The 24314-nt window shown below is 50.6% G+C and overlaps 11 protein-coding genes across 11 annotated transcripts; 7 read left to right on the forward strand and 4 right to left on the reverse strand.

The window, feature by feature from the left end:
• Window positions 1–1322: 1322 nt before the first annotated feature.
• On the forward strand, window positions 1323–2757 carry ABOM_009130 (OSBP family protein; the record flags this gene model as incomplete). Its single annotated transcript, XM_022536258.1, has 4 exons — window positions 1323–1385; window positions 1450–1775; window positions 1833–1887; window positions 1960–2757. The coding sequence occupies 4 exons, from the start codon at window positions 1323–1325 to the stop codon at window positions 2755–2757; spliced, it is 1242 nt and encodes a 413-aa protein (XP_022385838.1).
• A 1544-nt stretch (window positions 2758–4301) lies between these two features.
• Window positions 4302–5210, reverse strand: ABOM_009131 (RTA1 domain-containing protein; the record flags this gene model as incomplete). The annotated part of the gene is made up of 2 exons (XM_022536259.1): window positions 4302–4981; window positions 5039–5210. The coding sequence occupies 2 exons, from the start codon at window positions 5208–5210 to the stop codon at window positions 4302–4304; spliced, it is 852 nt and encodes a 283-aa protein (XP_022385868.1).
• A 532-nt stretch (window positions 5211–5742) lies between these two features.
• Window positions 5743–6909, forward strand: ABOM_009132 (uncharacterized protein; the record flags this gene model as incomplete). Its single annotated transcript, XM_022536260.1, has 1 exon — window positions 5743–6909. One exon carries the CDS (start codon window positions 5743–5745, stop codon window positions 6907–6909), a length of 1167 nt encoding a protein of 388 aa, XP_022385869.1.
• Window positions 6910–7778: 869 nt separating this feature from the next.
• ABOM_009133 (putative RNAPII degradation factor Def1) lies at window positions 7779–10572 on the reverse strand (the record flags this gene model as incomplete). Its single annotated transcript, XM_022536261.1, has 3 exons — window positions 7779–8413; window positions 8509–10194; window positions 10272–10572. The coding sequence occupies 3 exons, from the start codon at window positions 10570–10572 to the stop codon at window positions 7779–7781; spliced, it is 2622 nt and encodes an 873-aa protein (XP_022385870.1).
• Window positions 10573–11604: 1032 nt separating this feature from the next.
• On the forward strand, window positions 11605–12873 carry ABOM_009134 (uncharacterized protein; the record flags this gene model as incomplete). Its single annotated transcript, XM_022536262.1, has 1 exon — window positions 11605–12873. The coding sequence occupies one exon, from the start codon at window positions 11605–11607 to the stop codon at window positions 12871–12873; it is 1269 nt and encodes a 422-aa protein (XP_022385871.1).
• Window positions 12874–13560: 687 nt separating this feature from the next.
• Window positions 13561–14238, forward strand: ABOM_009135 (uncharacterized protein; the record flags this gene model as incomplete). Its single annotated transcript, XM_022536263.1, has 2 exons — window positions 13561–13606; window positions 13718–14238. 2 exons carry the CDS (start codon window positions 13561–13563, stop codon window positions 14236–14238), a joined length of 567 nt encoding a protein of 188 aa, XP_022385861.1.
• A 576-nt stretch (window positions 14239–14814) lies between these two features.
• On the forward strand, window positions 14815–16445 carry lys1 (saccharopine dehydrogenase (NAD+, L-lysine-forming); the record flags this gene model as incomplete). The annotated part of the gene is made up of 9 exons (XM_022536264.1): window positions 14815–14875; window positions 14961–15041; window positions 15108–15124; window positions 15189–15429; window positions 15497–15523; window positions 15578–15753; window positions 15807–15903; window positions 15955–16102; window positions 16169–16445. 9 exons carry the CDS (start codon window positions 14815–14817, stop codon window positions 16443–16445), a joined length of 1125 nt encoding a protein of 374 aa, XP_022385872.1.
• Window positions 16446–17732: 1287 nt separating this feature from the next.
• On the forward strand, window positions 17733–19667 carry ABOM_009137 (putative ubiquitin C-terminal hydrolase; the record flags this gene model as incomplete). The annotated part of the gene is made up of 1 exon (XM_022536265.1): window positions 17733–19667. One exon carries the CDS (start codon window positions 17733–17735, stop codon window positions 19665–19667), a length of 1935 nt encoding a protein of 644 aa, XP_022385873.1.
• Window positions 19668–20529: 862 nt separating this feature from the next.
• ABOM_009138 (phosphatidylinositol-specific phospholipase C/glycerophosphodiester phosphodiesterase family protein) lies at window positions 20530–21699 on the forward strand (the record flags this gene model as incomplete). The annotated part of the gene is made up of 2 exons (XM_022536266.1): window positions 20530–20666; window positions 20727–21699. The coding sequence occupies 2 exons, from the start codon at window positions 20530–20532 to the stop codon at window positions 21697–21699; spliced, it is 1110 nt and encodes a 369-aa protein (XP_022385850.1).
• Window positions 21700–21830: 131 nt separating this feature from the next.
• ABOM_009139 (oxidoreductase) lies at window positions 21831–22619 on the reverse strand (the record flags this gene model as incomplete). Its single annotated transcript, XM_022536267.1, has 1 exon — window positions 21831–22619. One exon carries the CDS (start codon window positions 22617–22619, stop codon window positions 21831–21833), a length of 789 nt encoding a protein of 262 aa, XP_022385851.1.
• A 746-nt stretch (window positions 22620–23365) lies between these two features.
• ABOM_009140 (PLP-dependent cysteine synthase family protein) lies at window positions 23366–24310 on the reverse strand (the record flags this gene model as incomplete). Its single annotated transcript, XM_022536268.1, has 1 exon — window positions 23366–24310. One exon carries the CDS (start codon window positions 24308–24310, stop codon window positions 23366–23368), a length of 945 nt encoding a protein of 314 aa, XP_022385852.1.
• Between the last annotated feature and the right edge of the window lie 4 nt (window positions 24311–24314).

Genomic DNA, 24314 nt, shown 5'->3' on the forward strand with positions numbered 1-24314 from the left:
AAAAAAAAAAAAAACATGAAGAAATAATTAAATAATTAAATAAAGAGAAAAGAAAATTACTGAGTCTCAAGGGCCCACTGATCACCATATACAGTTTACTTGTTCGCTAGAACAAGCTTCCGTCGCAAGACCATAATATCCTGGGTGAAAATCAACCTGTCTTTGCGTGTTCTTCCATTTCGCCGTCTGTCCAAATCAATAGACTTGATAGAGGAGAAGCGACAAAGGCGTGAATAGATAGCAGTGTCTATTTGACACATCGGCGGATCCCTTGAGGGCTAGCTCTTCGGTTTTATCCAAACTCCTCCGAAGACTCTCTTGTGGTGTCTAGAATCTTAGTTTCCATGACCAAAACAATTTTTGAGCGAATTAGTAGGGAAAAAAAAAAAAAAAAAAAAAAAGGCCGTTGCTGTGAGTCTCCAGACACAGACAACAACTGCTAGATTGTCCGAGCGAGTACAAGCCCCAAGGTGACAGGACAGGTACGCGTCACACAAAGGCAATAAAGAGAGACAGGACCAAAAATGTGTATCCGAAAGAACGCCGAGAGGTGAGGCATGAAGGGGCGATGGGTTGCTTGCGTGGAAAAAGGGACCGAACAGTGACTAGTGAGGAAAAGGTCTCAGATCAGGTGCAAGCCACGCTGAGAGCCAAGTCATCTGATAAGATCTCCACCAGAGAAAACAAGCCTCAATATTAAAACGGCCAGGAATCTCAAATCCAACCTGTGATGAGACTGGCGATGTTTTTAAGTCTTGTCTTCCCCTTCTTCTTCTCTTTTTCCTTTGCTTTTTGGTGGTCGATTCGTTGTTCCCGGTACATCACTAATGTCGGAGAATAAAAGCTGCTTGGACAAGGAAAAGGGTTGAGATCCAACCGAGGACCAGAAATGAGGTGGCAAAATTAGACCTCGACTAAGGGAAGATTCTCACCAATGCCAGTGACTTTTTCGATGTCTGTCCCGACGGTCAAAAGAAAGATGCATGCAGGAGGGAACCCAAGAGTTTCAAACCAACCAAAAAGAAAAGACGGCCGTGCATGACGTCGCAATGGGACTAGTGTTGCGGCCGTTCGCGTGGGCACTTCACCTCATCTCCCCCAAAAGAGTCTAAACCCAACTGACTTCACCCTCATCATCCAGTGCTCCTCTTCCCTTTCTCCCCACTTCGCCATATTCTTGACCTTTTGTCCACCCCCTACAGTCGGTTACTGCTGGCCCCAGTGACTTCTTTTCCTATTTCCGATTACATCAATAACTCGAATTTAAACATTTCTTCGCTAGAATTAATTAAGAAAAAGAAAAAGAACAGACCTAGACAAAGATGAGTTCCAGCAAGGATGCGATCCCCGCCAGCAGCAAAGGTTCCTGGTCAAGCTTCCTCAAGGTATGTCACAACCTTCCCCAATTGACAACCCGATTTCTTGATTAACCGATGAGCCCTCCTAAAGTCCATCGCTTCTTTCAACGGCGATCTCTCGTCCTTGACCGCTCCACCTTTTATCCTTTCCTCCACCTCCCTGACCGAGTACTCCGCCTACTGGGCTGAGCATCCGCACCTTTTCGTGGCCCCAGCTACAGAATCGGACCCTGAGAAGAGAGCCCTGGCTGTTCTAAAATGGTTTATCAGTACCCTCCACCAGCAATATTGTACCCGCAGCGAGAAACTCGGTAGTGAGAAGAAGCCCCTGAACCCCTTCCTGGGAGAGCTCTTCCTGGGCAGGTGGAACGCTGATGAGCATGTCGGGGAGACCTCATTGATCAGTGAACAAGTCAGGTAGGTGGAAACCTCAGAACAAGTCATTTTCGACCCCAGGAGGTTGACTGGAGTCAGCCACCACCCCCCAGCAACCGCCTACGCGATTCGGAATGAGAAACATGGGGTAGAAGTAAGTCTACATCTTTATCTATATTCCTGCGTCCTACCTCAGAGGGTCTTAACTAACGTGATTTCTGTACAGCTACAAGGTTACAACGCCCAGAAGGCCTCCTTTTCCAGCACCATCCAAATCAAGCAGATCGGACACGCCCTCCTGACCGTCACCCCGCCCAACGCGGATAAGAATGACCCGGCCCAGAAGGAACAGTACCTTATCACACTTCCAAGCTTGCACATTGAATCCTTGATCTATGGAACTCCATTCATAGAACTGGAAAAGACGACTCGGATTGTCAGCAGCACCGGCTACGTGGCCAAGATCGATTACTCTGGTAAAGGCTGGCTAAGCGGAAAGAAAAACACATTTACCGCCATCTTGTATAAGGAAAGCGAAGGAGAGAAGAAGCCTTTGTACACTGTCGATGGACAGTGGTCGGATAAGTTCACCATCAAGGATGCCCGAACCAAGGCTGAAGTGGAGACGTACGTGGTTAAGAATAACAAGACCACTCCGCTCCAGTTGTCCCCACTGGAGGATCAGGACCTTTACGAAAGTCGGCGTGCCTGGCGGGACGTGGCATCGGGCATCGAGCGGGGCGACATGGACGCCGTGTCTGTGGCCAAGTCGAAGATTGAGAACGCCCAGCGCGAGCTTCGCAAGGTTGAAAAGTCCGAGGGCCGGGAATGGGAGCGCCGCTTCTTCAACCGCGTAGACGAAACCGAGGATCAGGGGCTCCTGCAACTTGCGAGAAAGGCCGGTCTTACAACGCTCGAGGGCGACAAGACTGGTGGGGTGTGGCGCTTCAACCCAGCAAGTGCAAATGACGCGAAGCCACCGTATCATAAGGCCGGTGGCGAAGGCCTGGGGGTCTCCGTATGATTGCCTGAAATCGGGCTTATCGCTTTATACAATCCACTTATAGTTTCATTGATGGCTGAGGCACCGCAGTGGCATCTGCGCTTATAGAATGCGTTTGCTTGAACAAGAATCTCTCTTTTGTTTTAATCTAAACCTTTGTTTCATTCTTCTTGGAGGTTCTGATAACTTTTCGGCTTCTGTATATAGAACACGACGATCAATACACCGGTTGTCTTTTGCTTCAGGCTACTTACTACCTTCCGTCGCAAAGTTTATGATCCATACCAGATCTGCGGCGTTCACGTAGATCAGGTTCTCCTTGGTACCCGAGTAGTAAACGCGTAATTTCATCCCTAATTAGGAGTTTCTGTTATCTAAATTGAAACAAGATCCGTGAGGAATCAATAGTCACAGCCTCACAGGCATATTCTCCAATCCGATGGAGCGCATTAGGCAGGAACCTAGTGTTTCAGTTCCCCTTTTCTCAAATTACAAATTATTATTTTTTTTTTCCGATTTTTGGCCCCCTTCCCCATAGCTAACTATCAGTGCCCAAGTGGGTAGCTTAATTAAAGCACGTCCGTCGTTGATCACTGCCTCAGTGTCAAGGCAGGAAGATCACGGGTCCATCGCATCATACATACTAGTAGTAGTGAGACATCCCGTCGGTAATTCTAGGCGTTGTGAACAATGCAGCTGTGTCAGTCCTGGACACAGTTAGGACACAATAGACTTCCCCTTGCTGACAGTTCTTCTCCCCTCTGGTGGCCTTTTCAGGGTGTCGATAGCCTCAGTGACAGGATATATCGTAGAACTCGAGTACTTAAAAGACGGTTCAGGGGGGAAACGCTATTAATAAATACAACAATACGAGGTTAACGTAGCCCTACGTCTATTATCACCATTATATTATATATATATATATATACTTCCTAGATAGTGCGCTCAAAATCGCCTTGTCCATATCAATCTCGAACATAGAAGCCTGAAGCCTAAGCTTTCCCCAAAATGTCACCAAAGTATATATTCTAACCTGAATGCCAGCCACAACCATCCATCCACGCACTCACGATTTATTTGCGGCCATAGGCCCCTCAGAAGAAATTCAATTAATACCCAGTGTGTAAAGAACCCTTGGTCGGGGTCCGATGGCCATTTGACAAGGCTGACCTATCGAACCCTAATACCTGGAGAGGGGCACGGTGTGAAATGAATTAATAACTATGCGCAAATACTGGAAACTGTCAGTGGTTAATTGAATTTATAGTAGTTCGCCTAGGAGCTTGTTATTATCCTCGCGATAGATAATTATCTTTATGCCCGTTCTCGTCTGATCGTCTCAGGGCACATATATGTACCTACCATATTCAATATGGGTGTTTTATACAGCCCATCTGAAAACGTCGTCAATGTATACAATCTATGTTCATCACAAAGCAGGGATGTGATCCATCTGAGTAAAGGGGCGGTTGGTGATTGTTATATACAAGAAATAAAGTAGGTCAAGTGTGCTTCTAAGCCAAAGTGCTTCGTTCCAAGTTCGTCAACTTCCGTGAATGGCTAATCTATGGGTACCGTAAACTGTCTTCAAGCCTGTGCATGCTCATGGTGTCTGAGGCAGGCTTTTGTATCAGGAGGTTGAGGTTTCCCGGGTACCATACCCCCCAGATCACCATGACAGCGAACATCAGTAATGCATCGAAGACATACATTGGCCATTCGTGACTCAACAGGTACCCGTCCTGGCCCATGGCATATTCGATTACCCGGAATATAGACCGAACCATGATCAGCAAGCTGACTGCATAGAGGGTGTGCAAGTGGGATTTCCAGGGAATCGCCAGGTCGAATGCTTGGGCCGTTGGATGCTGATGCATACGTCTTTGAAACACGATCGAAGTCACAATAAACAGCCCGAACATGATAACTTGGATCAACAAGCCGACAATCACGATGTTCTTCCCCATCTCTGCGTTTGATCCGGTCGCCATCAGACCTGCTGCGCTACCCTGGACCACGAAGGAGAGCACGTCACCCAGAACAAAGACTTTTGTCAACCAATTGACTCGGATCAGCGAGTGATGTTCGGCTTGGACACTACGGATGATGCGGCCGAGGGTCATGTACACTGATGCGGCGAAGAGAACCGGGCCAAGAAGAATGAACACATTCTGGATGCAGTAAGGCAGGATTTTTCCAGTTCTGTTGTAAGCAGCAGCCCGTGCACCATATCCGATTACTTCAACTGTGGGATTGTTAGGATCGTCCAATGCAATCTAACTAAGGGCAAAGCAGCGCTCACATATGCCTCCAATGGCGAAGGCGAGACAGAACCGAGCTCGCATTTTCCATATTTTCCAGAAGTGGTAGATGGTGGCCCCTAGAAAGAGCAGGAGGAAGATAACAGCTGCTGGGACTGATGGTAAATATTCCCAGAGGTAGTAACCCCCTCTGTAAGGCTCAAGTTGCGCCATTGTTGTGAGAGACGTTCGTTAATCGTATGTTGTTGGGGAGGTATTCTGGGATCATCCTCAAAGTTCGGGGGTGAATCATTTTGCATTTATAGGTCCGAACACTGGACGAGAAGGACTTTCATGCACCAGGGTAGGGATACTATACGCGTAAAGAAATTGGCATGAAGCCTCTACAGACTGCACTGTTTCCTGAAGGAAATCGACCGAATACGCGTATCGAATCCGGTGGTGGATCCGATATCCACATGGCCCGTGCATACGCGGATTCCTTATTTTAGGCTCTTGGCCACTTCGACGCCTCTCGCTTCAGACGCTAAGAAGCCTTCTTTAGAGTCCAGCTGGATCCAAGATCTGCAGTGAGCTACCAGCGTCGTCTGCGTACATGGAAGACATGATTCGATAGTGTGTAAGAAACAGGTTGGCGAACAGACCGCAGTCACCCACATGAATAGCCAGTAGCTTCTCCCGGGGATGTGGCGGTCATAACCATGCCACGCAGGACGCATAAAAAGTCGCGCAATGGATGCCTGGAATGCAAGCGACGGCATATAAAAGTAAGAGAGCGACCCTCAAAAGCGCTGGCGGTCACATCGCTGAACCGGAACAGTGTGACGAAAAGCGGCCGACATGTACCAACTGTACCACTTCGGAACGCTTCTGTGAATACGCGGACATCTTTCAAGCTGCTACACGATCTCGCACCAACACTTCGCCAGCCTCTTCCCCCGCAGTGGTTGCGGCAAGAGACCAGCCGGCTGATGTTGCGAGTCCGAGATCCGACTCCCTTCCCCAAGATGCGCCGGTCAATATGCTTCACATGCAGCTTTTGCACCACTTGATGACAGAAACACGAAATACCTTTGAGGAGAGCTTCGACGTGGCTGTCGCCTCCCCTGACACGCTACAGATCTGCATGTCCTCACCGTATGTCATGAATGAGCTACTAGCCCTCAGTGCCCTACATCTGAGCACCTTGCGTCCGGCAGAGCAAGAGTTCTATCGTCGCCACGCAGCACAACTTCAAACGCACGCATTGACAATCCTCAACAGCATGGAGCTCGAATTAAACCAGGAGACATGTGTCCCGCTCTTTTTATTTTCCGGTCTTCTTAACGTGCACCTCCTCTACGACGTATTAATCAACAGAAACCAAGATTTTGATCACTTCCTGGACCAACTGGTGGGCAGTTTCCGACTACACCGCGGGATCCGTGCAATCACCACAAATTCATGGGGTATGCTTCGGGAGTCTTCGCTGAAGGCACTCATTCTGGATAGTGAGAAACGATTCTCAAGTATTACGGGACTTGACCCCGAATGTGCAAAGCTCTTAGCCCTCATCAAAGCGGCCAAACTAGGCCCCTCTATCACCAATACCTATAAACAGGCAATAGAATCGTTGCAGCACGCGATGGCTTCATGCTTGTATGGGAAGCAAGGCGCTAATGTCACCGAGATTACTGCCTGGCCGATATTGGTTTCTCCGGAATATATCGATCTTCTTACGATGCGGTACCCTGAAGCTCTTGCGGTGCTAGCGTACTATGCCGCTTGCCTGCATACACGGCGCGATATGTGGGGGTTTGGGGACGGTGGGCGATTTCTGGTTGAATCCATCATCAAGTGCCTAGGACCAGAGTGGGCTGAGTGGCTGGATTGGCCAGTCCGAGTTCTGAACGATAATCATCAGAGCTCGTAACGAGTTGAGAGCCAAGTCAAACGATTTGAAGGTCCCGTTATTGATGTTGTTAGTGCAGTCATAGAAAGAGGATCCGATTCGGATCCAGGATATGGGGCTAGCCGAATGTAGGATAGTTGGACATCACCTGCCCGCTTTCCTCATTGAGCCTGTCACCCACAACTACCCATACTAGTACTAGTACTTATACGGCCAGGATAAGTTTTCAAAATGGTGTATTGATGGGGAGGTACAATGACCAACCCTCCCAGATAGTGATACTGAACAATATATGAGAGACATGACAGGCTCGGTCGGAGAATATTACATTCTACGCCGTGTAGCAAAGGAACCCAAATTGTTTCGGCTGGACATGAAAATACAACGCCGCCCAGTTTAATTCTTGCATTCTTTGTTCCCCCGTCCCTTGTCCTAACCCAGTCAATGCATAGATGTAATCCCAACTGAACCCCAATATGTAGTACAGGAAGCGGAAGATATGCAAGGCAGACAAGAGCAATAGGGAAGTAAGATTTCGTAAAAAGCGAATCGAGGAAATTCAGAACAAACGTAAGACATTGGTCAATGTCATGAAACCGTACACGAGCAAGGAGGAAAGAAATGACGGAGAAGGGAAACAGAAAGGTAACATTTTTTTCAGTTCAATACAGCATCATGAAGGCAACCCTGCATAACAATTCGAGTCCAAAGAGAAAAAAAAAGTAAAAAAAAATAACAAACCAGCCAAGCTCCCACGGAGAGTAGAGATTACACACTTGAGAGTGACATAAAATAACAACCGACGAAATATAGAACGCTTTTGAGTCAGGGTAGCCATCCCCTGAGCCAAATATGGATTCCGTCATTCGGGAAAAATGCAACGTCATAATTTAGTGCCCGTAATTGCCTCCCCAGCCACCGCGGCCGGTGTTGCCATAATAATTAGCGAATCCGGCGCCTCCGTAGTTACCGTAGCCAGTAGCCTGGTGGTGGGTTTGAGTGGCTGCACCCTGGTGTCCACCAAGTCCACCGAGACCCCCATACTGAGGGTTCAGGTGAGGATAGGTGCCAAAGCCCTGCTGACCCTGCTGGCCTTGCAGAGGGGGAAGGCCAGTTTGTGCCTGAGGCTGGCCTGGTACGCTGTTGGTTGCGGAGCCAGGGCGGTTAGCCTGAGCTAGAGAAGGGCTGGGTCCAGCGGCCTTAGGCGTGTCAAATGTCTTGGTTTCCTCCGTAGTCACTGGGGGCTGCTGGGAAATGGGCTGGTTCTGCCCGAAGCCACCTTGGGAGCGACCAAAGACGTCGGACATGCCCGATCCGAAGGTGTTTGAGCCGGCTGCAGACTGCTGGCTCTCCGATGGTTGGGCAGATCCGGTACGGCCGTAGACGGTGTCACGGCTCGGCATGGCTTGGGTAAAGCTACCGGTAGTTGCGGGTGACGAAGAGTGGTCGTAAGAGAAAGCGTGAGGCTGGCCGTACATTCCAGCCTTGCCATACGGACCATACTGGCTTCCATAGCCATACTGGGCTGTGTGAGGCATATAGTGGTCGTCGTATCTGCGAGCATCATCATACATAGGGCGGTTGCGGCCATATTGGTGCCCGCTCATCTGACTCATGTACGAAGCATAGTGGGGGTTGGAGAAATAGGGGTATCCATATCCGTAAGTATGAGCGCCTGGCCGGGCATGTGCTGTGCAGTCGGGGTCTGAGTAGCACCGGGGAGGGTGGGGTTGGGGGTGTTGTGACCACTGTTGGGTGCGTCAACATGGCCATAGCGGCTGGGAGGCTGAGTAGTAGGAATATGGGGCTGCACTTCCGCGCCCGAGACGCCAAATCCGGCGGCGGCTCTCTGGGCTACGGTAGCATCCTGGGACTGGCCATAGGTGCCATAGTAGTTGTAAGGGAGACGCTGGTCGACGGCGTAGAAGGGAGAATACTCGCTGCCAGTAGTTACGGTCGGCTGGACAGGAGCTTGGTTGGCGAATGGTTCTTGGATTTGAGGCTGAGGTTGGGTCACCTGCTGGCTGAAGGGGTCATAGGGCTTGTGAGCATCGGTGTAGCGGGCGAAGTCGTTGAAAGAGGAGTCAGCAGCAGAGGCTTGAGGAACGGGGGGGAGTCCAGGGGCTGGGCGAGAGACAGCGGGGCTCTCGGTCGAAGCCTGGGCTTGGGTAGAAGGAGGCAAGGAGGCACGAGGAGCCACGGGAGAGTGTTGAGGGGGTTGGGCACGAGTTTCAGCATCTTCACGGTTCTCATCAATATCGACATCAGCAGCATCGCCGTTCAATCCCATGCTGCCGAACTGCACTGCAGCCCGGTCAACAGCATGGTTTCCTGGCATGACCACTGCTTCTTGTTGTTCCATCACACGGCGCTGGGCACCGGCAGCGCGAACACTCTGCTTCAGTGCACTGGTGGGGTAGGCAGGTGCAGGTCGTGTGGGTGTTGCGGCAGCTGCAGCATTGTGAGCATCAAGGGCGCTGCCCACGGTGCTAGCAGCAGTGGCTGTGGGAGCCGGGGGAGAGACGTCGGGGATCTGCGCAAGATTCGTCTTGGTCAAATCATCCTTGGGAGCTGCAACTTCAGTCGCCGGGGCGGGGACAGCGGGTTTTTCGAGAGGTTGAGGGATAACAGGCGCAGGCGCCTTCTCCATAGGAACCGGAACCGGAGGCGGAATCGGGACGGGTGCAGGCTCAGGCGCCTTCTGCTCTTTCTGTTCTTTCTGCTCGTTCTGTTCCTTCTGCTCGGGCACTGGTTCGGCAGCAGGCTTCTCGGGAACAGGAGCGGCAGCGACAGCGGGGGCGGGGGCAGGCGCAGGCGCAGGTGCAGCAGCGGCAGCTGGAGCCGGGGCTGGTACTGGAGCGGGAGCAGCAGCTTTCTGCTGGGGAGGAGGCGCCGGTTTTGCGAACAAGCTTGCCCAACCCTTCTTGGTACCCTCGGGGATCACAGCGGCCTTTGATGCATCCTTGGGGGCCTCCTTCGAGGCGTCGACGGGTTCAGGAGCTGTAGGTTCAGCATCGGTCGGCTTCTCGGTCTTGGTGACCTCGGGGGTAACTGTCTCCACTGTGGCAGGAGCAGCGAGCTTCTCTGGGCGGCTGCCATTGGTGTGGGCACCAGCACGACCGCCACGACCGCCACGACCACGATCTCCACGAGCACGTCCACCACGGCTCTCAAATCCACCACGTCCACGACCTCCTCGAATGGGAGCAGTAGTCGACTCGGTCGGGGTGCTCTGTGCCTCCTTTGGCTTGGGGCGGCTCCGGTCTGTGGTCTTCTTCTTTACCTCACCCCACTGAGAGACGTTACCTAGATCACGACAAAAACCGATGTTAGTCCAGCTATGTGACAAGAAATCACAGATTCGATCGAGATCGACGGCGAACCTTCAGTTATGCGATCAATTGCCTCCTCGAGGTCGCCGTCTGCATCCTCCAACGCAAAGACAAGATCCTCGTCCGTCCAGTCAGGGAACAATTCCTTTAGCATGGGTAGAGTGTTTGCATATTTCTTCTTCATCTGACCAATTTCTCCCTCGTCTTCGAATGTAGCGGCCGTGCTATCTGAGTTGTCTGCCTTTGCAGATCTGCTGCCACCTCGACCACCTCTGGAGCTATAGCCACCGCGACCGCCGCGAGCGGATACCCTGCCACGAGAGGCAGAAGACCTCGTTTGAGCTTCAGACATATCTTCTGATGGGGGAATCTAGTAAATCTCCGGATTGGAGAAAAGAGAGTCGAAGGAGAATCGAGGAAGACCCAACGGGGGTTTGGACGAAGGGGGTGTGGGAAAACAAGGTGCGGCTAGTGGGAAGAAAAAGCGGGTAAAAAGAGGCAATGATCACAGATGCAGCCTCACGGAAGAGGTCAGCAACTAGAACCACAGAGCGCACACAAGGACCGCCCGAACTCGATGCGGCGGTTCAAGAGGGAGCGAGAGAATCCAGGGAGGGGAGGAGAGAAAAGAATTGAAGGAAAAGGAAAAACGAACAAAAAGGGAAAAAAGAAGTCCAAAGGGAGCTAAAAGAGGATGAGCATAAATTATATGGAATAGGGAACCAAATGGAGAGGGAGGAAGGAATGGGAAGAGTTTTGAGTGAGAGGTCTAAGTACGAGTTTAGGTACAGTTCAGTCCGACCGACGTGTTGGAACCCACTGCAGGCAGGGAGAGAGACCCTCCAGGCAACTTTGTCGCCCATTTAGCGAACGGCGCTAACGACCACCCGTTTCGTTGGTTGGACGATCCGAGCGGCGTCCGTGACTTGCACTGGAGCCTTTCACCTTAGTGTGGCGCTTTTTAAAGGGAACGCTTGCTTCCTCCCGGATCTGTTACCTGGAGGTGAACCCTTCTCAGTCCGGCATTTCGTCATCCATTTTGGTTTTTCCCTCTCGTTGCGTTGGATGATTGACGAGATCCAATCGATTAAACATCTTTTCTCCTCCCCTTCTTTTTTTTTTTGGTACGAAGATTACCGGACTCGTACCGTGTGTATACGTATCTATACAAATCTTCTACACAGTACCCCTACAGTTGCCCCCAGTCGGAGTCTATTGACCCATTGAGCATCTTCTCGTTCCATTCCTCGCATTCCTCACCGCCCCCCCCTGGCACCACCGGAGGTATCTACCAAAGGGAGAGCGAGAGAGGGCACGATTATTATCGATAGTATATGACACTACCGGTCCACCATTGGTTACCCCCTTCCTTCCTCTTGCCGTCATGAAAGGCACGTCGAGTCTGAGCTTAAAGGCGTGGTCGAAAATCCACCCCCCACTACCCCGTACCCCCCGGGAATCTCAACAACTCCTCAAAGCCCTTACGTCTTCCTTCCGTCGTCAACTCGATCGGGAATACCCTCCCTTAGTCCCTTCAGATCGAGATGGATCTAACGATCGTACACCGGAGAACCCGCACTCGTCTGTGCACGCCACCGATCGACATCTCCGGGCCATCCTCGAAAACCCGCTTTTCCGGGTAGTACCCTCCAAGTCTGCTGCGGCTCGTAATGGAAGTGGAACAGCTAGTAGACTACAACAGAGAATAGCGAAAGAACCAATGGTGGTTTTCGATGAGTTGGTTGCCTCGGGTTCGGTAACCCTGCCAACACTACGCGACTGCTTAAGTTCCCAGATGCTACTGGCAAGCCGTCATATCGGAAGCGGCCTCATACAGGCCATGAAAGACGCTAAGGCTGGATCCAAGGTTGTCAGTTGGTGGCTTGCATCTGATTCCGTGACAAGACAGATGCTATTCAAGTCCCGTGCAGCGACCACAACTTTAGTAAAGTTCTTAGTGGCAGAAGGTCGACAGGGTGTGGTGTTGGATTGGCTGAGGATGCTGGCGGACTACGATATTGGAGGCCGGAACGGTCAGTTACCAGAGAAAATTGCGCAACAGGTGTTTGGCCATCTACTGGTCAACTTAGTGACCGCTGAAATCCAGTACGGTCAAGGGTTGGGCTTGGCTATGCGGTATTACCTGCAGACATGCAAGTCGCAGATGTTCAAAGACAACGCGGTCCTGAACCTTTCCTGGCAACCCGTGTTCCTTCCAGCAGGCGTTCACTTATGTGAGAGTTTGATGCAGAGTTCACCGTCCAGATCCAAAGAGCTTGACGGAGCTATGTACAATGAGTATATCGAAGTGCTTTCCAGACTCGCACCGAGATCGTTTCTGGTAGCTGCGTCTCCGCTGTATCACCCTACACACGCTGATGCCAAACCATTCCTTGGTTTTGTGGATACATTACCTCCTGGTCGAGTGGACTCTTCAACAGGACTGAAACGAGAAAGCTTCATGCGTGCCGGCTTTGACGCTCTTCGTCTCTTGGTGGACCAAGACAAGCGACGGGATGTCTTATACCTGGCACGTTTCTTGCAACAGCAATTACCCGAAAAAGCGGACTCAGAAAATGCATCCAAATCAAATCAACGCGCTTACACAGAGAGGGAAGATTTACTATCACAACTTGACTTGGCATTGGCTTGATATGCGTAACCATTGCTATTGACGGCGACACGGCCTAATCTGTAAAGCGGTGGTCTTCTGGCCCCAGGCTTAGGATGATATATTTTCTTTTATGTGCCTTTCATCTTGGGTTTTAAGATCTCTCCGGGGTATGCATGCAACCTAGGTAGTAGGCAAATGATTCGTCAATCTGGATCTGCAGGTGACAATCGGGTTTACCATTGTCTAGGTAGACGGCGTACCCGAAACACGCTATGAGGAGAACTCCGCATACTGCTCCACTCCGTCACGCTACTGGGGTCCCCTTCTCCTCTTCTTGGCACGCTTACATATCATGACGGGCAACACAATCAGTGCAGGGAAGGCTTATGTGCGCCTCGAGCTGATCCTGGGGGGTAATTTAATATGCCATTTTTTAATTGGTGTTTTGCTGACGGAACAGCCCAAGATTGAGTTCCGTGTGGAACAGGTTAGCGTGCTGGGATGAGATGGTCTTAGTAAATGTCACCGCGCAACCTCACCTCTCAACCTCCTGTGACCTTCTATCCTCCCTCCCATCATTCTACAAGTGGTTCTCGCTCTAGTAGACCGCCACTTAGCGATCTTCAAGGTCGCTTGCTCCTTGCGATCACATTTCAATTAGATTTGGCTCTCCTAAACATCGCTGAAAGTATCTTTCATCCGCGATTGTCCACACCACCTCTCGTTATGGCTCCTGAGCCAGATAGCAGCGTCAACCCACCACCAGCCCCAGGTATGTTCAGACAGCGGTACATATGTCCCACGTGATCATTGCATCATCGCCGATGCCCATACCACCTAGCTACAGCGAAATATATCGGGCTCAGGCTGATTCTTGAAGTAGAAGCGGGTAATACATCTGGCGCTGGCACGGACAAGAACACGACCGATGTTGCTCCCAAGCAAACCAATGGTGATAGCACTCCGACCAAGCCTGTGGATGCGGGCGACCAATCCAAGGAGAAGAAGTCTCCTGAAGCGACCGAGTCATCTAAGGAACACAAACCCGCTGAAGAAGCCAAGACTAGTGAGCATGCTTCTATCCTGTCAGATGCTGGACCCAAAGAGTCAACTGCGGAGAGTGGCATCGCGCAACCTAGTGCAGGCGATAAACGCGAGCATAAACCGGCCTCTACGCCCACCAACGCGGCTAATTCCAATGCTGAGAACTTGGCGGAACCCGCAAACAAAAAGCAGAGGACTGCTGGAACGCGGACTCGGAATGGCAGTGCTACAGCTCCTGCTACGAATGGGGAAAAAGCAAAGGCAAGTCGTTCTAAAAAAGCGAAGGATTATGTGAAGAAGGTAATTCCTACGGATGGTATTGGCAGTCGAACACGTAGCCGGACTAAGGCATCCTCCTAAGCTCCGACGGTATCGCCACGAACATATGCATTCTGCAAAGCTCACGTATGTTTTGCACTCTATGTCCCTTTTGATCTAGTTGTCTAGCAGGTCCGATGTATGCGCAGAACTCTGTTTGCTAGCTAAGTTCTATTTCTCCGGATCCTGTAAAGCTCTAGCTTGTGAATGAACCGATTTTCTATAATGCTGCATGTAACCATCCATTGCCTGGCAAAAGTTGAAATAAACGTTCTTTATTCTTGATACCATGACATGATATAAAAGGGAATGAATGGTGGTGATATGGCCTGCTTGGTAGGTTTATAGAAACCAGCAGTATCATTAACCTTCAGTCTTCCGACGGTCTCCATAAAGTACTACCGACATCGGCTAAGACTCTCTGGGTTGAGTCACCACTCCCGGAGCGGGAGAACATCCGATGTCCCTCCCCCACTATTACTAGAGGGGAAAGTCTGTGTCATACCCATGAGATAAACTATCTACCGTCTTTATAAGGATTCGCTGGGAAACTGTGAAATTCTTCCTTTCTCTCCGTAACATATCGGTCGGGGAACTGTCAATTGACCTTCACACACAATGTCTTCCAACAAGATTTGGCTTCGTGCTGAAACCAAGCCCGCCGAGGCTCGGTCTGCTTGTAAGTAGCGTGGCAGCAGTCATGCGCTATCTGTCATTATGCTATTGCCAGCAAATTGTGGCATGTAGGTGCTAATACCTCACAGTGACCCCAACTACTGCCAAGGCTCTTATGGATGCTGGCTATGAAGTGACTGTAGAACGCTCTACACAGCGAATCTTCGATGGTAGGTTGTCAATCAGAGCTCCACTATCCCGGATGTGAAGGCTGACCAGGCTCGTCCTTATAATAGATGAGGAATTCGCAAAGGTACATTTACACGTTTGCCCTACTCCCTCCTTGTCTAAAGACTTACAAACGTCCTATGGAATAGATTGGTGCCCCACTAGTTGAGGAGGGATCCTGGGCCAAGGATGCTCCAAAGGATGCGTACGTTTTGGGTCTCAAGGAACTGCCCGAAGACGATTTTCCTCTTGAACACGTCCATATTACCTTTGCCCACTGCTACAAGCAACAGGGAGGCTGGGAGAAGGTTCTCAGTCGGTGGCCTCGTGGAGGCGGAACCCTCTTGGATTTGGAGTTCCTCACTGATGCAGAGGGACGGAGAGTTGCCGGTGAGAGCCCATTGTCCGCGTTCGTTTTCTATGCGGCTTGTATAATTACTGACTTTCCCATTCATAGCTTTCGGATGGTCGGCTGGCTATGCCGGTATGTTCCTTGCTGCTTTGAAGCGCTGATAATCGATATTGATGTAGTATATAGGTTCCGCATTGGCTGTTAAGAACTGGGCTTGGCAATTGACTCATCCCGGAAGCGAGCCTTTGCCCAGTGAAGTTCCGTACGCTAACCAGAAGCTCCTGACTCAGTCCGTGAAGGAGTCCCTAGAAGCTGGCAAGAAGCAATCCGGCCGGTCCCCCAAGATTCTTGTCATCGGAGCTGTGAGTGTGCTTTATATACTGAACCGCATGGCAATATAACTGATAATGTGCAGCTTGGACGTTGCGGCAGCGGTGCTGTACAACTTGCCAAGGATGTCGGTATTCCCGAATCTGATATCATCCAGTGGGATATCGAGGAGACGAAGAAGGGTTTGTTTATATTTTTACTTCTGAGAGACTTGATGTTAACGCGTCAAACAGGCGGTCCTTTCCAGGAGATTGTCGACGCAGATATCTTCGTCAACTGCATCTACCTTTCCAGCGATTCTATTCCCGCATTTGTCAACGTTGAATCTCTCTCTACCCCTAACCGCCGTTTGTCTGTCATTTGCGACGTGAGCGCTGACACGTGAGTACCGCTTCTGATCATTGCCCTTCTCGCCTGTGCAGCCTACTGACTTCACCCTTGATGCAGCACTAACCCCAATAACCCTATTCCCGTGTACGATATTACCACCACTTTCGACAAGCCCACAGTGCCTGTCACCCTCCCGGCTGGAACGCAAGGCCCCCCTCTTAGCGTCATCAGTATTGACCATCTCCCCTCGCTTCTCCCTCGTGAAAGCTCCGAGATGTTCAGCCAAGCACTGCTTCCCAGTCTGTTGCAGTTGAAGGATCGGAAGAACGCCCGCGTCTGGACGCAAGCGGAAGATCTGTTCGAGCAGAAGGTTGCCACTTTGCCCAAGAAGTAATTTGGCGGGGAATACTACGTACGGGGTCTACAGCGATGCTATGGGTCGGGTTATGAAAAAGTCTATCTATATACCATGTCGTTAATTTGCCTGGAGGAAACTATGAATAGATAACATCTGCCAGAATAAGTTGTCTCAACAACTGTGCAAAATCCATTTTGAATTGACCGCATAAGAGCTGCTGCATAGTACCCCTCACGATGCACTCGATACATACTACTAGTATACATTTCTACTCTATCATTTCTTGCGGTCGAAGAGCAGCTCATTGATGGAGAAACATCGGAAGAAAGCTAGAAAATGACAGTGGGTTAGCTAGACTGTGGTTCATCCCACGCCAAATATCTACTAGCATTGCTGCTAATAATTGGGTCGAATGAACCCATGTTGATCATGAACACATAGTGTGCTGATCCCCTTTGGCGTCGTCATTTCTCAACCTCAGGGGGGATTTTCTTTATTATTCCTCGGGTCAAGGAAAATAGTCGTGCTACTAGTAGTTTTCCGAATTGAAGATATGCACGCATTCCATTCAGTATGCAATCCCCCAGCGAAGAGAGCGGAACGATACGGGAGAACGACAGGGTAAACTCCCAGAGTAGAGTGGGGGGCGGATCCCCCGAAAGTTACATACGGAGTACGGAGTCTGTAAGTTAATGTTAATACTGTCGGGTTCGGCGTTGATGAACTTCCGGCCACTAAAAAAGGTCCCTCGGGCAAATCAAACAAACAATTGTCCAGTGGGATCCCTTCTTATAATGACCCTCAATTATTCCATGTCGTGATGACAATGCAGATGAGACCCGTCAAATGGTCATGGATACCTGAACCCGAAGATCTTGTTTAGATTGCATCATTCCTGTGAGTTTTGTAAGCCCCAGTGATTGGCCACTCCCAATCCTTCTGCCTTTCTTTACCCCATTCTTCTCCACATCCTCGGGTTTATGGGGAAAGAAAGGCAAAATTGAAGAGACAGAGAGCTGACACTATTTATCTCTCCCGGTATAGCCGATGGGAACGAACATCGACCTCCACACAAGCTCAATCTACACATTGAGAGGCGTACTTAGCCCTACTCAACTCCGTTATCGTCTTCCTCTGTACTCGCTCGATTGAGGCGGAAGATTACCGCCATCCGCCAGGTTCCTGGTTCATCAGAGGACCCCCGCCCAGGATTCATAGCACAACCGTCCATGGAGCAACGATAGGCGAACTTTGGTGCTTCTAAGAGACGTGCGACCTGTTGCTAGCCTTCAATTCCCGACCCTTTTCTCCTATATATAGTTGATGCAAGAAAAATCAACCACCGTCGCCGCATATGCGGCTGGCGCCTCCCTCGCCGCTGTCGCCCTCTTTTACGTCTTCGGTCCCAACTACACAATCGATGGGGATGAGTCAAGTGATAGCAACCGTAAAAAGAGCATTGTTGGTCTATCCAATCCTGCCAATGACTGCTTCATCAACTCAGTCTTGCAGGCGCTTGCTGGCCTGGGTGACTTGCGTGTTTATCTGATCAGAGAACTCCATCGGCGTGAGCTGGATGGACCGGAAGTCTATAACTCTCTACCGGGTGTAAAAGAGCTCGCCGGCGGTGAGAAGTCGGAAAAAGTCCGGGAGTTGCAGCAAGGCACGATCACCCGGGCTTTGAAAGAGATGTTAGACCGGTTGAATGAGCGCCCAATTTACAAGAAGACAATTTCGGCGCGTCCATTCATCCAGGCTCTCGAATACGCATACCGGACCCGGATTAGCCGTAACCAACAAGATGCACAGGAGTTCCTGCAAATCGTCGCCGAACGGCTTTGTGATGAATACCATGCCGGTGTCAAAGCGCGACAGAGACTACAGGGACCCATTGACATACCCACAGGCTCGGAAATTTCACAAAGTACCGAAGATGTCACATCCGCTAAGAGCCCATCTGAGATTGAGGTACGCATCGATGACGGATCCGAGAACGGCCTGCCGGCAATCATCGATACCAAACTCAAGGAGATCGACAATGAGTATGGGTTTCCGTTCGAGGGGAAGCTCGAGTCTCAGATTGAATGTCAATTCTGTCATTATAAGTACAAGCCCAACCAGACTTCGTTTGTCAACTTGACGTTACAAGTGCCGCAGAAGAGCTCCACCACACTCAGTGCGTGTTTCGATGGCCTCCTCAAGACCGAACACATCGACGACTTTAGGTGTGACAGATGCCGTCTGCAACATGCACTCGAAGTGAAAATGCAAGAGCTGAAGCAAACACACGGAGCCAAAGAGCAGCAGACCCTCCAGACCGAAATTCAAAAATTACAAAATGCTTTGTCAACAGATCCAGAGGGCCCGCTGGAAGGTGTTACTCTTCCACCCGCGGAGGCTGCTCCCAAGCGAAAGATTGCACGCCATATGCGCATTACGGTCTTCCCTAAGATCATTGCGATCCATCTCTCACGGTCTATATTCGACCGCAGCAGTTCCACCAAGAACGCGGCAAAGGTAGCATTCCCTGAGCGACTTCCGCTGGGGGGTATCCTGAATCAGAAGTGGTTCAAACTGCTGGCGATTGTTTGTCACAAAGGCAGCCACAACAGTGGCCATTACGAATCATTCCGACGAAACCATCTCTATCCGCCCTTCTCGACACCGGATGTCTTCAGTTCGTATGCACAGAGCCGAGCTACAAGTGAGAATCCATCGCAAGTACCAAGCCCTCGCATGGGGCCTCGTTCCTTAGATGCAGAGCCTCCAGATCTTAGCATCTCGACTTCAACCTCGCCATCTTCTTCGTCCCTTTCTCCGGCCCCGTCGCTATCCCCGTCGAGGAAGAAGTCTCCTACAGCTGCATCTCAATTGAATCCTCCGGCATCCCCGGCTCCCCGGCCAAGCACGTCATCGAGCTCCCGTGTATCCTTCCAAAGTAGCCGCACCAAATCCAAGCAGAACCTGTCTCCGACCTCAGATCCTCAGAGTCCTGCAACTGACGGTGGACGCTGGAGCAAGTCCAGCTCGCGCCCATCATTTATGAGCGATCGCATAACTCCAGGTACTTCTGCTGAGACTTCTACTGGGCCAACTTCTCGTCTTCGCCGTCGTCGTAAGGCAAATGACCGATGGTGGCGTATCTCAGATGAGAAGGTCAAGGAATGTAAGACGTCGGACGTTCTGGGTATGCAAAAAGAGGCCTACCTCCTATTCTACGAGATGGAGAAGTCAACCAGTGGCCCACAGGATTCATAATCGTCTGACGAGAAGCTAAAGGCTGGTCCTGGGCATCAGACGGCAGTTTCTTTGCATGGTGTACGCGGAAAGGTCCGGTGTACACATCTTTTTCCAAACGAGGCTCCGCACATCACTCATATTCTTTTCTATATAGTGCTCAGACGACACTGCGCTTAGCTTGCGGGATCTGAGCCCAGTCAGGGTAGTCTGAGCTGATAACCGAGCGTTATGTATATTCGGTGTTGGGAAATGTAACTTAGATATATACATCTCGATAGATACAGAACGTCTTATCTAACTTGGGTAACCCTGTGTCGCTCGGTCCTTGTTACTCTTGACTTCTAGAGCGTTGCTATCGTTATATTCACTAGAGTAGTCTCGCGTGCTTCTTAGGGACGATCATCGATTGAAATTCCCTCCCAGGTCAACGATAGCTATCTACTAGCAGGCGAAGAACGTACACGTACCCCCAGGATATTGCAGGCGTCCCTTATTCGTACGATTTGGGCCATTGGGGAGAGGATAACTACACTGTTCAAGAGGGCTGTCGATACGGAAGGATTCTTCCAAGTAAATAAATGTGGAATACTAGTAGTTAGCGCCAGGAATCCTGGTCAGGGCATCGATGGAGAAGAAAGACATGAAGCTTAGCGCGCCTTGAATCTTGATCGACTGGTGCTCGGACACTCGGGCGGTTGATTAGGGTTTCTTTGTTGTGCCACCGTCCATCAACCCGACATTGGTGGCCGCATTGTTTGCTAGATGCGGGACGGATGTTCACACCGTACGCTTGAGAGAAACCTTTGGATGGTACTATGATTCACCTGAGGACTAATTTGTCCTTTGCTGACAATTTACCTCGGCCGGCACGTACTACAATATGGATCACATTACCTCATGTGTTCAACGGCCTAAATCCTTCGCAAATACCACCAGAGGGACAAAGCGAAGGACGCTTAGAAACCGCATCATACTATGTATTGCCATCGGTTTAAGCGTAGTTGGGCTCGCATTGATGTAAGTATCTTGTCTGTCCCCACCCGACATACACACTCGTTGACTTGCAATCAACAACAGTGTATGGTTTTCACTGGTTCTGGTACTCATCGACCGACTCACTCCAACTGAGCCACGTAACGGGTTGTCCCAGATCACCAAGACGTGGAAAGAGCCGTCCGACTCCGTTTCCTTACTCTCTCCTTGGCCCACTGACTGGAGCCAAGGCGTTACTCCAATCCCATGCCACTCCCACAATGACTACTGGCGCCGGGTTCCTCTCTTCGATGCCCTCGCAGCTGGTTGCACAGGCGTCGAAGCAGACATCTGGCTCGAAAACTCTTCTCAGGACCTACTCGTGGGTCATACGAAGTCATCGCTATCCTCAGGTCGTACACTGAAAGCTCTCTATATTGACCCATTGGTGGAGATCCTTTCACAACAGAATCCCGACACGCCTCCTTCAATGCAGCCAAGCGGGGTATTCGATACAAGCCCCAATACAACACTCGTCCTGTTGATTGATATAAAAACAGACGGAAGAAAGACTTGGCCTGTCCTAATGAAAAGTCTGGGACTATTGCGCTCCCGAGGCTGGCTTTCATACTGGAATCGCACTGCTGAGACCTTCGTGCCACGCCCAATAACCGTTATCGGCACAGGGAACACGCCCTTTGATCTAGTCGTGGCGGAGTCGAATAACCGAGATGTGTTCTTCGATGCTCCGCTGGATAGGTTGACTAGAAATGGGATGTTTTCCCGCGGGACCTCGTACTATGCAAGCGTTTCGCTGAAACAAGCTGTAGGGAAGATCTTTCTTTGGGGGCCTAGCCAGCGTCAGCAAAAGGTGATTCATGATCTGATTGAGGCGGCAGCTGAGAGGGGGTTAGTCTCGAGGTTTTGGGATATACCTGGATGGCCGGTTGCGTTACGGACGAAGCTGTGGAATATCCTAGTTGCAAGTGGGGTTGGAGTGCTGAATGTTGATGATTTGAAGTATGCCAGCCGGTGGAACTGGAACTGGTGTATTGTTGCTGGGTTGGTGCTTTGTTGACTCGGACATATATTTGATTCGTTTCCTTATCTTTGTTTATCACGTCTACGAGTGAATGAATCCATCACGACAAATTCAAACTTCATCTATTCGAAGAGCAATTATCGATAAGTACTTGCAGTAACACTCGCTTAAACGAGAATTCCTCCACCATGCGTTGATATGATTGCTCCGGTCAACCCACGATCCTTCATACAGTATATATAAGCTTCTGCCACATTCTCCGGAGTTGGAATCTCTTTGATGGGCAGTTTCTCCTTGAGATGGGTGAACATCATCTCTTTGTCCGGAATGGTGTCCCACAGCTCAGTATCAATGGGACCAGGGCTGACGAGGTTAACCCTGACCGGCGCAATATCTAGGCAGAGGTTCTTTGCCAGCCCATACAGGCCTGTTGAGTACATGGTATGCATAGCCATTCCCTGTCCCATGGGCCTCTCAGCTGTTGCTCCACTGGTGAGTGTGATGGAGCAAGCGGGGGAGTTGCTCGCCATATACTTCGGAGCATGCTTGGCGATGAGGAACGGGGCGATAATGCGGACATTGGCCGTGTTTCGGATTCGGTCCAAGTCGGCTCGAGGTTGCGTCCAGTCTTCCGAATCAAACTTGAATGTTCCCGCTGTGAAGATGATGTGGTCAAATGGCTGGAGTTTCTCGAACAAAGACACCAGTTGATCCTCCACGTCTGGCGCTCCGAGGTCAATCGTCAAGCCACGGACTCGATCCTTGGCCTCGGGATAGGATGCCAGAAGGCGCGCTTGGGCAGCGTCCACCTTTTTCGGGTCGGAGGAGAGGATCGTAACGCTGGCGCCATGTTCGATGCTGGCTTCAGCGACGCAGAAGCCGACGCCGGAACTCCCTCCGAAGATGACGATGTGTTTGCCATGTAACTTGTTCACGTATTTGTTTCTTGCAGCCATCTTTGATCAGTGGGAGAGCGAGGGAAGGCAATGTGTGGTGTAGATGAGCTTTAACAGTACAAGGTAATACGGCTTCAATCCGGACTGTGAGTGTGCTTTTATATCTACTTCTGTGCGGAATACTCTGCTTGGCAAAATCGAATCCCAGCGGTATTAAGCCATGAGGCATTGCGTCTTGATTTCTAAGCAGTGGAAGGATCAACTTGAGTTGATCCACAAAGGAGGCGGCCATCCAGCTGCCCTCTTACTCTAGCTTGAATCCTCTGCTAATACAATCTTGGCCACCTTTCTATGTACTGAATCCGCGCTCGCCGTCGCCTGCCTAATTCGGATTTCCCGCTTATGTAAGTAGGACAAAGGCCTCCACTTGGTTCGACCCATTCCACTCCGGGGCGATAGATGTAGAACGTTTGGCTCTCGGGCCATCTCGCATCATGTTCTGTCCCGGGGAGAGTATAAGAACTATAATATATGGGGCGAATGAGTCCATGACCTCGTATATACAGTATACCAACTATAGAAACAGGCTCGATGGGACCAGTCGAGTTAGCTTTCCGAGAGCTTCTTTGGCAGCTCCACAGTTCAACTTCACCTATGCCTTTTCAGGCTAGCCTTCTGAATTAGTGCTCATCTGTTCTTCTATAACTCAACCATGAGAAGGCTTTGCTTTCGGTTTTCTGCTCTGTCTTTGGTTCCACTTTGAGTCTACGGAAGGGGAGCTTTCAGGTATGATCTCCGCCTCCCTATTACTGATCCGCAAACAAGTTCCCCCTCAAATATTTAAGACCCGTGTCCGCCGCTACGGTGACGACTGTCTTCCCAGAACCTAGCTTCCTCGCTAGTTCAATTGCAGCCACAACATTGAGACCAGTTGACGTCCCGACCAGCAGTCCTTCTTCCCTAGCCAGCCGGCGGCACATACTCCGTCCCTCATTCTCTGAAATCGCAAGTGCCTCATCATAGAGTTGTCGATCGAGAAGAGGCGGGATAATCCCGATCCCAATGCCCTCAACATGATGAGTCCCAGGACGACCTTGGGTAATCGTGGGCGACGAAGCCGGCTCAAGAACAGAGATATGGGTCTCCGGCCGCTTCGCCTTAAGAACTCGCGCAACTCCCATGACCATCCCCGCCGTACCAACCGCACCACAAAACGCATCAATCTCAGGAACTTGCTGAACCAGCTCATGGCCAATGGTCTCGTACCCGACGAGAGCATCGTGGTTTTCAAACTGGTTGGTGAAATAATACCCATCTGATGTAGAAACCTCCTTTGCGCGACGTATCATGGACGGTATAAGGGTCGGTGTGATTTTGCCAGAGGGGCTATGAATCAAGTCCAGGTTGGCGCCAAAGGCAGCCATAGTCCGTAGCTTTTCAGCGGCAAATGCATTCGACGAGACCACGTGGAACCGGTAACCTTTCACTGCGCACAAGAAGGCTAGCGACGAGCCCGTGCTTCCGCCCGTGGCTTCCACGATCGTCGTGCCTGGTTTTAGATCGCCTCGGCGTTCGGCTTCTTCAATCATGGACTTTGCCATGCGGTCTTTGTATGAGCCCGTGGGGTTGGTGGATTCTATCTTTAAGAAGATCTGGGCGCAATGCCTAGGGACAACATGTTGGAGGCGCACAACTGGTGTATTTCCGATCAGCTCTAAGGAGCGTGTGACCGATGGTGGGGGCACACGCATGATG

The sequence above is a fragment of the Aspergillus bombycis genome (assembly GCF_001792695.1).
Source record: "Aspergillus bombycis strain NRRL26010 chromosome Unknown contig00095, whole genome shotgun sequence".
Classification (NCBI taxonomy): Eukaryota; Fungi; Ascomycota; class Eurotiomycetes; order Eurotiales; family Aspergillaceae; genus Aspergillus; species Aspergillus bombycis.